Below are 16,821 nucleotides of genomic sequence, written 5' to 3'. Positions count from 1 at the left end.
TCTGTCCCTCTGATGGTTGTCTCAGACTTCCTCCATTCAGAGCTCTGTCTGCCTCTGTGTGTGTGTGTGTGTGTGTGTACATGCATTTATGTAAACCAACCAAGTAGCGTTTCCGGGGGCTGTTCTGTAAGGAAAGGTTATGAAAACACAACAGTGCACTGGGAACTGTAAACATGCTTGTGTGCAGAGTCGGGGCTGAGGGGCTCTGTGCTGTGCAGCCATCCTCAGTACCACTATTCACTGTCAAATTACACTGGGTCACAGATAAGAGCTCCACAGCAGCTGTGTGTTCACCTGAGGGTTTACATGAAGCAGCTGGAAAAAAAAACAACAGCTCAAACTTATGGGGTCAGTAGTGTTTTTCTCAAGTAGAGCTAAAAGAATGACTGGCTGTTTGGTGTAAGCTGATTCATTGATATGACTAAATGCTTAGAGGCATTTAAAAAAACTTGGAAGAAATCAAATGTCGCTCTTGAGTGCTAAGTCCAAATTCTTGGTGAGGCACAGGGTTCCCTAAGCTTAAAAATATTAAAATATCAAATTTCAAAAAGTGGCAAAGTGACTTGACAAAAAGTGACAGAAACATTTGTGCAGCAGTTTCACCAATGATCCATCTTCTCCTCCCCTTTTTCTCTCTCACACTCACTCACTCGCACGCACGCACACACACACACACACACACACACACACACACACACACACACACACACACACACACACACACACACACAGCGTAACACCTGTCAAATACTGGCCTTTTATTCATGGATTTCATCAAATGGCTGTTGCTCTGTCTGTGTCTCTGTCCTTAATCATGACACCTGTGGTGGATTAACCCATAATTTGCTGGTTAGGCAGAGCAGATTTGGATACGTGAAACTGAAATGAATTAGCGCCTTGACAGGCTGTCTAGGTACATACGGGACACTAAAAAGAGTCATTCAGAAATATTTGTTTATTCATTTTTGCCCGTCATTAATATTCAGTTTCTTTTCTAAGAATGGGATAAGAAGACTGATGACACTGGGCAACCATTCACACTCACATTCTCACCTACGATCACTTTAGAGTCAGAAAAAATGTATTGTTGCAATATTTTTTTGACCATTTTCTACAAGTATATTTATGTCCTGCAAAGAATTGTGATCACTGGAAGCTTTAATACCATCAGACTTGAGTGCTGAATGAAGGAGCTGCTGTAATTCTTTCAAAATCAAGGTCAAAGGTCAAAGTAGGCTAATTCCTGTTGCGGTCCCTTAAAGGGTGGAATTCTTTACATTTGCAGAAAATTGACATTTTTCATTTTTATATTCAGGTACAAAATCATCCTGACAAGCTGGAGATCAGAATGGAAGTAGAGAGAGTTGTAAACTAAAAAATCTCACCAAGTTTCATTAGAGAAAACTGGCAGGTTTTTACAACCTTGCAGAATTTGCAATGTTTCAACTGGTCTCATTGCAGATCTTTGGTTTGAACTTGGCTAAACTTAGGTGGTGTTCCCCTTTAAGCAGCATCCTCTCCATATTCCCCGTAAACACTAATCATGAATGTTACAGTGGGCTTTTTTTTAAATGGTTAAACAATATTACATTTTTTTTAACAAATTGAAACTGACATTACAATATTCTGCTCATTTTGTTTTATTGCACTTTTACCATGATGCAAAGAAATGAAAGAAAAAATCCACAGAAACAATGAGTCGAATAAAAAAAAAGAAAAAAAGAAGCTTTTTTTACTTTACGTCACCTTGAAGTTCTCTGTGGATCCTCCCACATGTCCCTTATCTCTTTACTGACCCGACACGGGACTGTGGAAACTAACAAAACTCTGATGGGACAGATGGAGTCAGCACACACACGCTCACACATACACACGCACACACAAATTTGTCGACCTCGGTCTCTGATCTAGAGCTCGTACCTTCAGACATTCAAGTATTTCTATCATTGCACAGGCACTAGAGTTTCCTACTGAATATATTAACTTTCAGCCGGCGACTGAATCCCCAACAGTTTCAACGCTGCTGGAAATATGAATGAAATATACATCCTGAAAAATAATCTCTCACCAACAGCAACATCTGCACATCAAATATATTACAAAGAAATAAGAATAGAAAACTATCAGTGTCACATTTGGCATTTGGTAACTCCAACCTCACGTCTGATCAAACGGGAACAGAATTTATAACCGATGGTGGCATATATCGAAGCTCGAGCTGGATGTTTGGATTGGGCTGAAACATGGAAAGGGTTCACTCTACTGAGAGGCATGGACCTGGCAGCTGCTTTTGCACATGCTCAGTTTGCCATCTTTTGGACAATCGAGGAAGTGCACCACTGTGATGTCAATCCAACAGTTCATCTTCAGTTTTCCCTTTAAATAATAAATATGGATTTTAATAAATACTCTCTCAAGCACGGGCGAAAATTAACTCCCGGAGTAAACCTGCACTCCAATCTAATACTTCCATCTTAATACCAAATAACAGAAGCTGAATCAACTCAAATTAAAATAAGACGATAAAACATTTTTCGGCAAATCAATAAAACAGGACGTCAACCTCCGCCGCCTTCTTTGCCGTCGCCGTGAACACTTGCAATACCAACAATACGTAAAAACACACAATTCAGCTTGTTAATTTGGGGGTGGGGGGTCTTTACAAGTCCCTCAGAATTCACTGAATTCAAAAAAAGGGTCCTGAACGAGACAGAGAGAAGGCGTCTCTTGCAAGACTTTGATGGTTTGGTCGTGCTGCGGTGAAACTATCCTACACTACAGTCAGAGCTGGATGTTTTAAGGAGTCTAGGTGATGTAGGGGTGGGGGTTGGTGGGTTCAGTTTAGTTTGTGACACCTGATCCACCAAAAAAGTCTTGAACATCACCTGCAAACATCTGAAGTCCAGTCCGATCCGGCAGGCCTCAAGACGGCCGATGTGCGGCACCGACAGCCGGCTGGAAGTTCAGCACAGAAACAAATCGAGCCCTCTGAGGAGTTCAGTTCAGACGGAGCTCGTTTAGTTTGAAGGGAAAGACTGAAGCCCCTAACTCCAGGGAGGCGGTCCTACCTAGCCACTGGCGCCCCCGGACAGCTACCTTCGTCGCGGGGCGGTGTGGGCGTGGTCTGTCCCTTGGTGTCCCTGCAGGTGTCCCTGCAGGTCGTCCTCCACGACGTTACTGTAGCCCTCCTTCTCAACGCACTCTGACAGCACATTCAGCACCTGGTGACAATCAAACACCACAAGACAAGAGACACCAGGGTTTAATTGTTGGATGAAAAAGAAATCTTTGTCATCACTATTACAATTCTGCTACAAAAATTGTCCTCTAGTGTCTAAGTTTGTATTTTGCTTATTGTGATGTCATTTCTGGAAGTATATTTAAATGCTTCATATCCCTAAAATCTTTACAACCTAGACTAAAAGGTTATGTAAGTCAATAAACTACAGTAACTGATAAAAGTATTGAAATTGTTAATTTTATCTTTTCTCTGTTTTTTTTAAAATTAATTTTTATTTCTTGCCTTTTTGTTCTTTTTTTCTTTTTCTTCCCCTTTTTCCTTTTTTTTAATATAAGGCTATCTGTGAAAAATATATTTTGTAAAGTTGTCTGATAAACATCCATGTAATCTTACCCTTTAAGGTATTTTTTTTCCAAACAATGTTTTCTACACATTGGTATAAGAAATTCTATTTCACTACATGCCATTTATAGTTGTATGTTAATTTTGAAAACCTGGATAAAAAGAGTTGGGGGGGGGGGGTATAATGTTTTTCATTATATTTTACTAAATTTAAACAGAAAACATAATGAGTAAAAAGATTTTTTAAAAGTAGAAACATAAACACATAAACTGAATATTTCTTGACACTTCAAGTTATCTGAATTATAGACAGTGTTTAGTTTTTGAGATATGCTGATTTTTATGATAACAAAACGCGATGATAATAAAAGAATAAATGTTGTAGCTGTTATGGTTTTTATTTGGGATGGATACAGGATTATGCAAACAACGACCTCCTGCGGCCATTATGGGGGAATTCTCATGTAATTACAATGAAATACAGCACAGCACACAAGGTGAGGTTATGCAAGGTCATTGTGTGATGAGGATGAAGAGAGAAGCCATTGCTTTCTGCTGCTGCCAAAAAAAGAATGCTATAGTGATTATGGTTCTTCTTTTAGATCTTTTTATGAAAAAGAGATCTCTTGTCATCATTTTTTAAAGGGAGTTTTCCCTGCATGCTTAAAGGAAAACTTTTGGGAAAAAAAATTGGAAAGATTTTTGGTTTATTCACTTTCTGTCCAAGTGTTCGGTGAAAAGAACGATTCCACTCTCACTTTACTTTCTGCAAGAATGGGAATACTATTGAACTGACCCCTTTAAAGTTAAACAAAGGACAAAAACCAAACAAGCAGTGTTCAAATGTTAGCTTTCAGAACTACCAGATGATTTACATTAAAAAAGTTAAACTACATGTTAATTAACTTAAAAATTTATAAATGACAGGTTTGGTTAAATAAATCTAAGTTTTAGCAGGTTCAGTAAACCAAGTTTATTGTGGTACATGTCTGTACTCTGCTGTTTGTCATATTTGTATTTTCTTGCAAATATTCACAAAATTAAACTCGTAGATCTCCTAACCTTTTTTGCGATATGAAAGTTAAGTCAGACTACCTTGTTTTACTGAAGTTGCACACATATGGAAAGAAGGTAATTTCACACCATTTTTAAGTAGCAACAACAGCTAAATTTTAAGTACACTTAACAATTAGATAGATACATAAATTAGGATTAATACTTAATAGTTAACTTTCCTTTGTCAAGGCAATTGGTTACCAAGAATATCTTAAATAAAATCAACTTGTCAGTTTATTTTACAGTGCATGTAGTTAACAGCCTCCAAACTACTGCAGGTAAACAGCAAAATCAGATGCAGCAGTTACCTGGCGTAGCCGTCGGTCCATGGCGTCCAGGTGTGGCTGGATGAGGATGGGACTGAGGCGGTCCCTCACCAGGGACTCTGCCATCAGCGTGGACAGTTTGTATTCTTCCTTTGCCAGCAGCTGCAGACGCAGGTGGGTTGACTTCCTCACCCTGCAGGGAGAGAGAGTCAAGGTTTACCTCATATATACTCGTGAATCTCCAATCGGTCATAGTATTAATTAAGTTATTACACCATTCTTTTCAAGCAACATAGAAAACACCAGTGAAGAAGAGCTTACCTGCAGCACTGAGTCAACGGCACCAGGATGGAGATCTCATCGTGGGAGTGTTTTCCAAAGCTATGGGGGGAAAAAAAGCAACATGGAGGGTTTTCACGACTCCTATGGAAATCTTTCTTCTAAGCCTCTGTGATGTTTCTCCACAGCTTTTATTGTGTTGAGTATTTGATTTGTGTGATTGCTTGCGTTGTCCTGCACACTTTTCTCTTTTATTCTTTCCATCTCTTTTTATGATCACCTATTTTCTCAGAAACATTTTATGCTCCATTGATCATTCACACATGTGCCGTTCTTTTGTGAGTTTTCAGCTTGTTTTTTTCTTCCACAAACATATATTATTGCATATTATTTGTCAGCCATTGTTTTGTAAAAACTTTAATAAAAATCCGGGGTTGGGCCTAGGGGGTAGCAGCCTAAGCAGGGAAGCCCAGACTTCCCTCTCACCGACCACTTTGTCAAGCTCTTCCCGGGGGATCCCGAGGCGTACTCAGGCCAGCTGAGAGACATAGTCTCTCCAGCGTGTCCTGGGTCTTCCCCGGAGTCTCCTACCGGTGGGACGTGCCCTGAACACTTCACCAGGGAGGTGTCCGGGAGGCATCCTAAATAGATGCCCGAGCCACCTCATCTAGCTCTTCTCAGCGCAGAGGAGCAGTGGCTCTACTCCGAGCTCCTCCCAGATGACCGAGCTTCTCACCCTATCTCTAAGGGAGAACCCAGCCACCCTACGGAGGAGGCTAATTTCGATCGCTTGTACCCACGATCTTGTTCTTTCGTTCACTACCCAAAGCTCGTGACCATAGGTGAGGGTAGGAACGAAGGTCGACCGATAAATCAAGAGCTTTGCCTTTTGGCTCAGCTCCCTCTTCACCACGACAGATCGGTGCAGAGTCCGCATTACTGCAGATGCTGCGCTGATCCACCTGTCAATCTGCCGCTCCATCCTTCCCTCACTCCTGAACAAGACCCCCAGGTACTTAAACTCCTCCACTTGGGGCAAGATCTCCTTCCCGATCTGGAGAGGGCACTCCACCCATTTCCGGCTGAGAACCATGGCCTCGGATTTGGAGGTGCTGATTCTCATCCCGGCCACTTCACACTTGGCTGCGAACCCATCCAGTGAGAGATGAAGGTCACGTCCTGATGAAGTAAACAGGACCATATCATCTGCAAAAAGCAGCAACCCAATCCTGAGGTCACCAAACCGGACCCCCTCAATGCCCTGGCTGCGCCTAGTAATTCTGTCCGTAAAAGTTATGAACAGAATCGGTCACAAAGGGCAGCCCTGGCGAAGTCCAACCCTCACTGGAAACGAGTCCGACCTACTGCCCGCAATGCAGACCAAGCTCTGGCACCGGTTGTACAGGGAACAGATGCCGTATCACGGGCTCCGATACTCCATACTCCTGGAGAACCCCCCACAGGACTCCCCAAGGGACATGGTGGAATGCCTTCTCCAAGTCCACAAAGCACATGTGGAGTGGTTGGACAAACTACCATGCACCCTCAAGTATCCTGCCAAGGATCCAGAACTGGTCCGCAGTTCCACGACCAGGATGAAAACCGCATTGCTCCTCCTGAATCACAGGTTCGACTATCTGTCGGACCCTCCTCTCCAGTACCCCTGAATTACCTTACCAGTGAGGCCAATAACAAAACACCACTTGGGTTCAGATCGGGGGGACCATTCCTCCCGATCATGCCCCTTCAGGTCTCACTGTCATTGCCAACATGAGCGTTGAAGTCCCCCAGCAGAACGAGGGAATCCCCAGAAGGAGCACTCTCCAGCACCCCCTCTAAGGACTCCAAAAAGTGTGGTTACTCTGAGCTGCTGTTCGGACCATAGGCACAAACAACAATCAGGATCCGTCCCCCCACCGGAAGGCAGAGGGAGAGGCTACCCTCTCGTCCACCGGGATAAACTCCAACATACAGGCACTGAGACAGGGGGCAATAAGAGGGGGGGGATGCCCAGGCGAGGGAAACTCTGAACCATTTATGTAACTCATCATAAGGAGTCTGGTGAGATACACTTTGTCTGGTCCCTCCCCTAGGACCTGTTTGCCATGGGTGACCCTACCAGGGGCATAAAGCCCCCTACAACTGAGCTCCTAGAATCATTGGGACACGCAAACCCCTCCACCATGATAAGGTGGTAGCTCAGGGAGTTATGTATACAGGCTACAAAATGATATACTGTGATATAATAAAGAATGATAGCGTTTTATAGTTTTCATATGATAAAAAGTTCCAAAAAGTTTGCAACCATCAGCATGTACAGAAATCTGTGCTTTCTCCCCAGAAATGCTTCATTAGTTTCACTCTCTGTTTTTTTACTCAATCCATTTTTGGTTGCACTGTGTTACCTTTTTAGTTGCATGTATGTATTGCATGTTTTTTTGTATTCATGTGACACAGTTCATGTCTTGGGACGAAAGATACATTTCAGTTTGTTTTTCGTGCTTTCTTGCAAGTTTTTGAAGGTGTGCGTGAGCCTCCAAATTCTGATTTTTAGCTCAAGACACCCGCAGAATATGAGTTTGTTTTATATGTTCTCATATACGTGGATGCACACTAATAAACGCTTAATACTCATGAGGGTAAATACAGTTCTGAATGACAATTTTTGCATTTTAGCCTCTTGAGTAACAGTGCAGCAGCTCACCCTCTGCCGTTGTCCAGATGGATGATAAACGTCTCATTTCCAAACTTTTCAAATGTCTCATAATGGTGGCGATCCATGTTTCCTATGTGGGAATAATAATAATAACAACTTTATTTATATAGCACTTTTAAGTGCAGCAGAAATGGGGTGGCATGAAAGCAATAAAGCAACAGAGAGCTGAACAGTCCTACCAAAACATAAGCCAGACAAAACTAGTTAAGATAAAGTTACAACCAAAAAGGACCAAAAATGCAAAATGCAAAAAAGCACAGTGCCAATACAAATGAATACAAATACAACAGAGCAAAAACAAAAACAAAAAAAAGCAGTGAAAAGGAAACAAAATAAAGATTCTTGGACCACCACTGGAATGGTGAAACTCACCCATGAGGAAGTCAAAGATGGTCATGTCCATGATGTCCAGCAGTCGTGTTCCGCTGTCGTACGGTGGCGTCTGTTTGACCTCCTCGCAGTAGTCAGGGTCCACCTCCCATCTGAACAGTGGAAAATATTTATCATGAGTTCATGCCTCTGCTTTGCAAACACACATTACCAGAATCCAATCTGTTCCACCGTTTGTTCCAATTTATTTTCCAGATGATATTTTTTTGGGGGGGAGTATCAAAACAAGATCGCAATTAAGTGTTTTCTTCCGAGAAATAATCTGCACAGATTGTTTTATTGGATGTTAGTCAGCATTAACTTGATTTACATGATATTACATACACACCACACAGATAAATGCAGATAAACACAGGGTTCCTGCAACTTTGGGCAAGTTAGATTGAAGAGTTTTTAAACGCCACTCAGGATGAAATTTAACACTAGTTTTTAAAAAAACCAAGATTGGAAAAAAAAAAACCCAAACAGACATGGGCTCAAGGACAATTTCACCCAAATGTTTATTGTAACATAAAACATGATTTTGTTGTTGTTTCAGCTTTATCTGTATGTTAATGTGAAAGGCGTTATGTATATTATTTACCAATTATTTTGAGATATTACAGTGCAACGTAAGGGAAAAAAAGGATTCATAAAATCCTGTCTCAAACATTTTTAAGACTTTTGACATTCTGATTTAAGACATTTTATTTCTAGTTATATTTAGATTAATTAATTCAATACCGTTACACGTTTTTGTTTTTTTAAAGATCTGAAGAAACTCTTTAAATGGCCTGCGACAGCTGGAACTACAGGAGAAACACAGCTCTGTCTGAGTGCACAATGGATCTCTTACTCTGCCTTCTTGCGTTTGTGATAGGAGCGTCTCCAAGGGTTCCTCCACGTCTTGCGTTTGGCGAGCGCCAGGTCTGGGAGGAAGGCAGCCAGGGATCCTTCAATCTGGTCCGGTTTACCGCACAGGGCGTGCTCAGTGGAGCAGTAGTACGAACACTCTCCATAGAAACACACGTTGTTGGCTGAAATTTGGACAAAAAAACAGATCATTCATAAAAGTGACAAGTAAATTCTGTGATACTACTCAGTGCTAAATATTTAAACCTCTTTCTGCCCTTTTGAGATGCACATCATGTATATTTAAAGGAAAGTTTTCACTATATTAAAATGACATGCAGGCATTCAGCAATGTGCATTCATTGCAGAGACTGTCAGTGATTTGAATCCTGTGAAAGTTTTCCTTGTGTGTAATGTTAAGTAAAAAGTCCTGGGATAATACTGATCCCGTGCTAATGAATGCTGCAGTAATTCTGCTTTGCTTGACATAAGGAAGAAGGAAACTGTTATTTTTGCTTGGCTTTAACTTTAACATGATGAGGAGATATTGTTGAAGGCTGCACAGATGGCATTTAATTATTTTATTTCTTCCGATATCATCAAATCATCTCAACTGATGGCTGTAAAACAGCAACGAGAACAAAAGAGGACCAAACTGAAATCTGTGCAGTTTTTTTTTTTAACAACTCTGTGGACAGAGTAAAATCAATTTCATGGTTTCTTGGTTAAAGTTTCCCGTTTCTAGATGTGCCTTTTGAGAACCAATAACTCTGCTTTTTTTTCTTTCTTTTCATTTCATACCTGGTGAAATGAAGAAGGTCCTCCAGAGCTTTTTGTCTCGTGTGACGTCTCGGATCTCCTTTGTCATGTTGACGAGTCTGCCGGCCACAGGAGGGACACGACGGAAGTCCAGGATCCTCCAGGAAAGAGACAGAGACACACAGAGGTTACATCAAAATATCTTCAGAATACAGCCAAAGTGTTCAAAAGGTGACTGAACTTACTCAAAGACAAACACAGATTTAGATTTTGATTTGGTGTATCTTATTCTTTTGTTAAGGATATCTTCTTTGCAAATAAATGTGCACAAATCTGCTTAGAAATCAGAAAGTAAAAACAACACAATTTATAGCACATATAACTATCAGAGTCACACTGTACATCCGTGTGTACACTGCAAACAGGAGCAACTAACCACTAATTCAGCATACTTTTAATAGTGCTGACGATAATTCTAAAGTTGTTGCTTTATTTGACATATTTTGAGAACATTAGAGAGTCAATAATCACCTCAAGATCTGCTTCTGAATAACTGATGATTGACCTGCCAACCATTTTTGATTTAGAATTAAAATAAATTGATAATAGTTGGGATTTGTTTGCACTTTAAATGTAACTATAGTGCATTAAAAAAAGAAGCAGAAAATAATAAATATTTCTTGTCTATCAAGAAAAAGAGGTTTGCAGGGTTAGTTTACCTAGACTATAGGTGGCATTTTTTAAAATTATTATTATTTTTTGTTATCAACTTTTTATTATCAAGTATTAGGGTATGCATATATAATGACAACAACCATATGCCTGACACATAGCATGCAGTAAAAATTTCAAAAATAATGGTGATCATTCTTGGCAAATTCCATATCCAGAAAATGAAATGATCTGACTCCAAACCCTGCTGTAATATTGTTAAACTCATTTAGTATGGCACCTTACTAGAAAATACGAATAACAAAAAAATATTTCAATATCTTAAAGGAACTACTTTTAGTTTGAGCTACTGAACTCTGAAAGGACTAAATATGATTGGACTTTTAACACCTCTGGCATGTTGTCTCTGTCTGTTACAATTGTTGTATACCTCTTTGTATGAATAAAGTTTTGTAAAAACAAAAATGAGTAGGAACAGCAAATTTGGAAAGGTTGAAAACAGACAATTAATACATTACATTTACTGATAAATATTTATTGCCAAAGACTACTACGAAGTTCTTTCTTATCGTTTTTAATATAAACGAACGTTGGTCTTTAACCATTTAGCTCCTCAGATACACCTTAGCTTTGATTCAAATTGATGCAAAACGTCCGATTCTAGTTTGAGTTGTATTTTTTTCCCCTCTGTGTATGCATCTTCATCCAAATGAATAAAAATCAGTGACAACAGCAGATGAACTGAACGGCTGCACAGCCATCAAAGTCAAACGTGTAGCAGAAACAGTGCTTTAGGCTCAGGCCACCAGGTGGTCAGACAGACTCCAAGTATGCTTGAGGATGATTTGGTAAACACAAAACAAGAATTTATTCCAAAACAAGACAATTATTTGACATAACGAGGCTTAGTCAAATATGTTCACTAGCCCCTGTTCTCCTGTCATTTTGCATAAGAGGCCCCCGGACAAAGCAAGTTGAGTATCCCTGCTGTAAAGCGGAGCTACAAGCACACGTCACTGAAAAATGGGACTCAGACTCTCAATCCCTGACTGATGATGCAATTTGCCATCGCTGCCAGGAGGGGGCACTGTGACACAAATCCTGACCACATGGGGGTAAACTTCTGTGTTTTTATGTGACTATCACTCTCCATCAAACCTATTTTAACTTCCCCTCAGCTCTGTGCTTTAATACATGTGCTGATACAGGTCTGGCTGAACCATAGCGTGACAGTCTTTCCTGTGTGCGTGACACATGCCTGTTTTATGCATGTGTGGCTCCTGTCGTCAATACCACCCGGCTACAACATCAGCACGGGCTCTTTAAAAATTCATATGTCTGACAACACCTAATGGCCGCGGCCTGAGGGCAGGGAGACACTGAGAGAGAGAGATGGAGATTAAAGATGGAGGCAGGGGAGCAGGAGGAGAGAGACAGGGAAACTTGGGAGGACCAGAGAGCTGTAAACCGAGAGTTCGGCGTATAAATTATGCCATCAGGAAGCAGGGTGGTGGGTGGAGTGAGACAGACACACACAGCCATGACTCTTTGCTCGGACACAGGATGAGACACCGTTCAGCACAGAGCGGCCTGCTGGGTCCGGGCCTGCTGCCATCCCTCAATACTGTTCATCACCAATCCTTGTCCCTCTGATAAACCTCATCCCCACAGCATGATGGCCATTTTAAACTGGTGTTATATTCAGGGTGGGACAGACAGGCCAGCTGAGAATCCTCTCATAAGACCCCTGTGGGTGTCATGAAGCTATATAGTTTTATATTTTAAGGTCATATCTTTCTATCTACTCACTCTCTTTTCCCTCCTAATGCAGCAAAACCAAGTGCACTCCCCATTTAAATCCAATCACATAATTAATGATGCTTACAGTGTGTGTGTGTGTGTGTGTGTGTGTGTGTGTAGCCTATATAAAAAGAGACAGTGGCACAGTGTGTGTGTGTGCAGGCCCCCTGGGAGGCAGTGGAGCCTCAGCCTCTGCAGCAGCAGCAACACATCAGTAGGTTAAAAACTATCCTGCCTCATGACGGTCTAAACTCAGCTCATGTTCTCTGTTAGAACAATCCGACACTTGGTGAATTCTGCTTCAAAATGATGAGAGGAATAATCTAAGGATCAAAGACGTACATGGTTATACACGCTTGGCTGCCACAACCAAGTTATCCCAGTGGTAACTTTTCTGTCACCTCCTGCTTAAAAACCCCAAAAGTCAGGAAGTTAGTGAGCTCTGTATTCATAATGAAAATCAAGATCAAGCGAGGTTTTGTCCTTCTGCTCCAGCAACAGTAGACAGCAGCAGTAGCCTTTGCAGCACCAGAAGCAGGAGCCTCAGCAATAGACTTTGCAGCCACAGCGGCATCAGGACCACCACCATGAGCAGCAGCCTTTGCGGCAGCAGCTTTTCCAACAGCAGCTTTTCCAGCAGCAGTCTTTCCAGCAGCAGTCTCTCAAGCAGCAGCCTTTCCAGCAGCAGTCTTTTCAGCAGCCGTCTTTCCAGCAGCAGCTTTTCCAGCAGCAGCTTTTCCAGCAGCAGTCTTTCCAGCAGCGGCAGCACCACTACGAGCAGCATCAGCACGCAGCGGCAGCCTTTCCAGCTGCAGAGGCAGCATCACCACCTTCCACCATCACCATGAGTAGCAGCATCAGCACACAGCAGCTGCAGCCCTTGCAGCAGCGGTGGCAGTAGCAGTTCTACCACCACAAGTTGCAGCAGCCTTTGCAGCAGAAGACAACAGCTCTGTAACAGCAGGAGTAGCAGACAGCAGCAGCAGCAGCTCTGTAACAGCAGCAGCTATGTAGCTGGAGCAGCAGCTCTAAAACACCAGCAACTCTGGAGCAGCAGCAGCTCTAAAACACCAGCAGCTCTGGAGCAGCAGCAACTCTGTGGCAGCAGCTCTGCAGCTCTGTAGCTCTGTAGCTGAGCTCTAATTTAGAACAGACAAAATAAGGAAAAAAAATAATAAAGTGCTGCTTTTGGCAGAGACTGTCTGGCTTATATTTAGAATGGGCACAGGGCCTTTCATGCCTTTGGTTTCCTCCTCTTCCCCTGAACCCACACATATGCTGGGAGTGTGTGTGTGTGTGTGTGTGTGTAGAGGAGGACCAGATGTGTAGCAGACTGGTGAAGAAAGCTGCTGCTAATGCAATTGCTGCTGAACTGTGTCATTGTGCCTGAAGGAAAAGCAGATTCAACACAGCTACCCGCTGTGGCCCCTTTGTGTGTGTTTGTGCACAGATGTGAATGGACGTTTGTGTGTTTGTGTGACCTGGGAATCATCTTGTATCACCCGCGTTCACACTCCAACACAGGCTCATAATAACACACAGCCACAGTGACGTCAGCTCCGCTTTAATAACTCTCTCTCTCTCCGGTCGATCCGAGCGCTTGTGAGCTTTTCTCTTTTCATTAAAGTCTGTGGGGCGAGCAGACGGACGGGACAGCCGTAAAGTGTTCGCCTTGTAAAGGCAGTGAAGTCACAGAGCGTGGTGGTTAGCTAAGCAAAGAGGCTGCAGTCATTGTTCAGTCAGATGCGAGCTGCGGGAGGGCGGCATTCATTCTCTATGACTCATGGCCTCTCGGAGCTCGCAGACTGTGCTGCTCAGGCCCGGCTCACACTGCTCGCTGCGTCTGAAAAAAAGATGAGTTTCTGAGGGGCAGAAGCTGTGAAAAGGAGAAGCAAAATGTACAAAGGAGAAGGCAGGATGAGGAGGCAAGGAGAAATGTGGAGAGAGATGCCTTAAGTCCTGCCAGTGTCCACACATCCAGATCTTGAAGCTTTACTGTAAAACAAAGGCACCCAGTGGCTCTGACTCGGTGTTCTGCAGGTTTCTGCTCCTCCCGGGTGGTTAATGAGCTGACACGAGGAGAAGCAAATTAGCAATCAGGAAGAAACACAAACCTGCAGGACGTTGAGCCTCAACGACGGAGGGAAGCACTTGGGCTTGAAGGAGTTAGAACACATTCAAGAACATTGGATCTTTTCCTTATTTAGTTCGAAGTGTTTATAGCATTGGAGTGGTTTCTGCAGCGAACATCCACTGCTGCCCCGAGGGGTAAAGTAGCCACCAGGTGCTGACAAGAAAGAAGAACGTGTGGAGTAAAAAGAAGATGATATCTCTGCCTCTACTGCATTGATTTTGATCGTTTTTCAAAAAACTGTCCAGCATAAGTCAGACACTGTTTTGTTTTGTGTGTGCAATGCTAAATCAGTGGAGGACTGAAACAGAACCAGCAGCAGATCTGTAGAGTAGGACTGTCCCTTGAAAGTTAAGATACAAATTATCAGTCAAAGACCCTCAACTCAACTGAGATTGCTTCAAATCGAGCAGTCGTTTTTTTCTGTGCAGTGAACTTCTAGAGACGCTTTGGTCCCAAGTTTTATCAGAGGAGTGAGTGCTCTTGAATTTCACGGTACTCTGTGGTACAGGCAGATGCGGACATGCAGGCATTGACACAGATCAGGAGTGAGGAGAGTCTTATTGTAGAGGGATTTTTTCCCCTGCCAAATGTGGCTGAAATAGATGCAAAACAACCATCTTTGAAACCCTGACAAGCCCAGCTCACACATTTAAAGAAATTACAGGTGACCAGCTGATGGGGACTTACTTGTCCAGATGAAAGGCAGCGATCTCGGCATTGTGTCTTTCAAAGTCGGAGAAATAGAAGAAGTCTGGTGGGGTCTCCTGCTCCCGCGTCTGCCTGCAGAGGCACAAGGAAACAAAAAGCACAGAGGTCAGGTATATCTGCCACGCAAAGCCGAGGTTTCTACAGTCAGTAATATGCTAAAGACACTGTGTTCACCTGACAGTGCAACATATTAAAGTAAAGCTGCAACTAAGGCCAGAGGTATGCTCGCTTTTTATCCAGGCGTTCGCACTCACAACAGAAATGTACCCACACTTGCCTACATGCTATGTGTGGATTCCACCAGAGGGCACACCAGAGAAAAGAGTGTATTTGCATGAGGTAAAAAACAGACATACAGTCAAGGACATTCATATTGTTAATTCTGAAAGCAGAAAAAGCCACAGCAACGTCATCATAAATGGTTTGTATTAAGCTTGTCATGACAATGGCGTCATGACAATGGCGTCATGCATCTGGCGTAAATTTCTCAGGACTTGCACAAGCAACACTCCAAATGGATGCAGGATACTCAATAATGCAGTTAAAAGCAAGTCTATCTGCAACCAAAAGATTTCTTTGTCTATAGAATGTCAGTGCCATCACCAGATCCCAGAGGACCCAAAATAATGGCTTAAATCATCAGTTTTGTCTGAACAAAATCCAAAGATATTCAATTTACCTTCATGAAAGTTGAAGACAATCTGAGAATTGGCAAGTCTGAGAAGCTGGTTGCTATTTTTGCTTGACAAATTGCTTAAATGATGAATCCATCCATCCAGAGTCCAGACAGAGTCATGGAGGGGAAATGACACAAAGTTGATGGTATTTTAACCCTTTAGAAATGGATATCCTGCAGATGTCCACAGGTATTTGGTAAAATCTGATAAAAAACAATGCATATATTTTTTGTGTTTTTTAATATTTTTATCAACTACTGTGGTTCATTGATCCGATCCTATTAGTATATGTCGTATAGATTTTAGGGATATGAGGTATTAAAGACATTCCAAGAAGTCACATTACAATGAGCAAAAATACCAATGTGGGCAACTCAATTTAAAAAAAAAACTACAAAACTGCAATGGAAACACTTTTTTTTCACTTTTATAGGTCACATGATGCTATGGCTATGCAATTGCTGGTAGGAACTGGGACATGGGGCATAATTCAACAGGTGCTACAAGAGTTGTTTACTGCATCACATAACTCTTCAAAAGTTGAGCGGATCATCTGGAAGTTTTGAATCCAAAATTCCTCTCTGAAACTGTGGATAAGGAGCTTACCTTTCCATTATCGCTCACATAACACACCTATGTCGCCTTCGATTGGAAATAATGACGGCTAGTGCGGCGGCTCCAATCGAAATAAACCTGCTAACATTTTGAACATCCATCGCCATGCGTCTTGGAATGTTATTGCAAGAGGAGAATCTACATAACATCGAGAGAAAAGACGCATAACAGCACTCAATGGAAACGCAGTCATCTCGCAATTTATCAATATTTTGAAAAAATTTATACATTTTTGTGCAAATCTGTAATGAGAACCCACCTACTGGAAGACAGTTTTTGTTAGTTTCAGTTTGTCTAGTATTATATTTGGGTCTCCAGGTTTGCAAGACAACACA

The 16,821-nt window shown here is 42.1% G+C and overlaps 1 protein-coding gene across 1 annotated transcript in view; it reads right to left on the bottom strand.

The window, feature by feature from the left end:
- Nucleotides 1–940: 940 nt before the first annotated feature.
- fam20cb (FAM20C golgi associated secretory pathway kinase b) overlaps nt 941–16,821 on the bottom strand; it is a 71,084-nt gene continuing 55,203 nt past the window's right edge. Inside the window, exons 4-11 of the mRNA XM_042507918.2 lie at nt 15,174–15,266; nt 9,923–10,038; nt 9,126–9,306; nt 8,273–8,382; nt 7,889–7,970; nt 5,227–5,286; nt 4,948–5,098; nt 941–3,221 (exon numbers count right to left, since the gene is read on the bottom strand). Of these exons, the coding sequence (XP_042363852.1) occupies nt 3,093–3,221; nt 4,948–5,098; nt 5,227–5,286; nt 7,889–7,970; nt 8,273–8,382; nt 9,126–9,306; nt 9,923–10,038; nt 15,174–15,266 (922 nt within the window). The 3' untranslated portion in view covers nt 941–3,092. The remainder of the gene's footprint in view (nt 3,222–4,947; nt 5,099–5,226; nt 5,287–7,888; nt 7,971–8,272; nt 8,383–9,125; nt 9,307–9,922; nt 10,039–15,173; nt 15,267–16,821) is intronic.

Source organism: Plectropomus leopardus, chromosome 19 (genome assembly GCF_026936395.1).
Source record: "Plectropomus leopardus strain MGB_pleo_1.0 chromosome 19, ASM2693639v1, whole genome shotgun sequence".
Classification (NCBI taxonomy): Eukaryota; Metazoa; Chordata; class Actinopteri; order Perciformes; family Serranidae; genus Plectropomus; species Plectropomus leopardus.
Note: the sequence above shows the minus strand (reverse complement) of the source record. Positions and strands in the feature narration are given on the sequence as shown.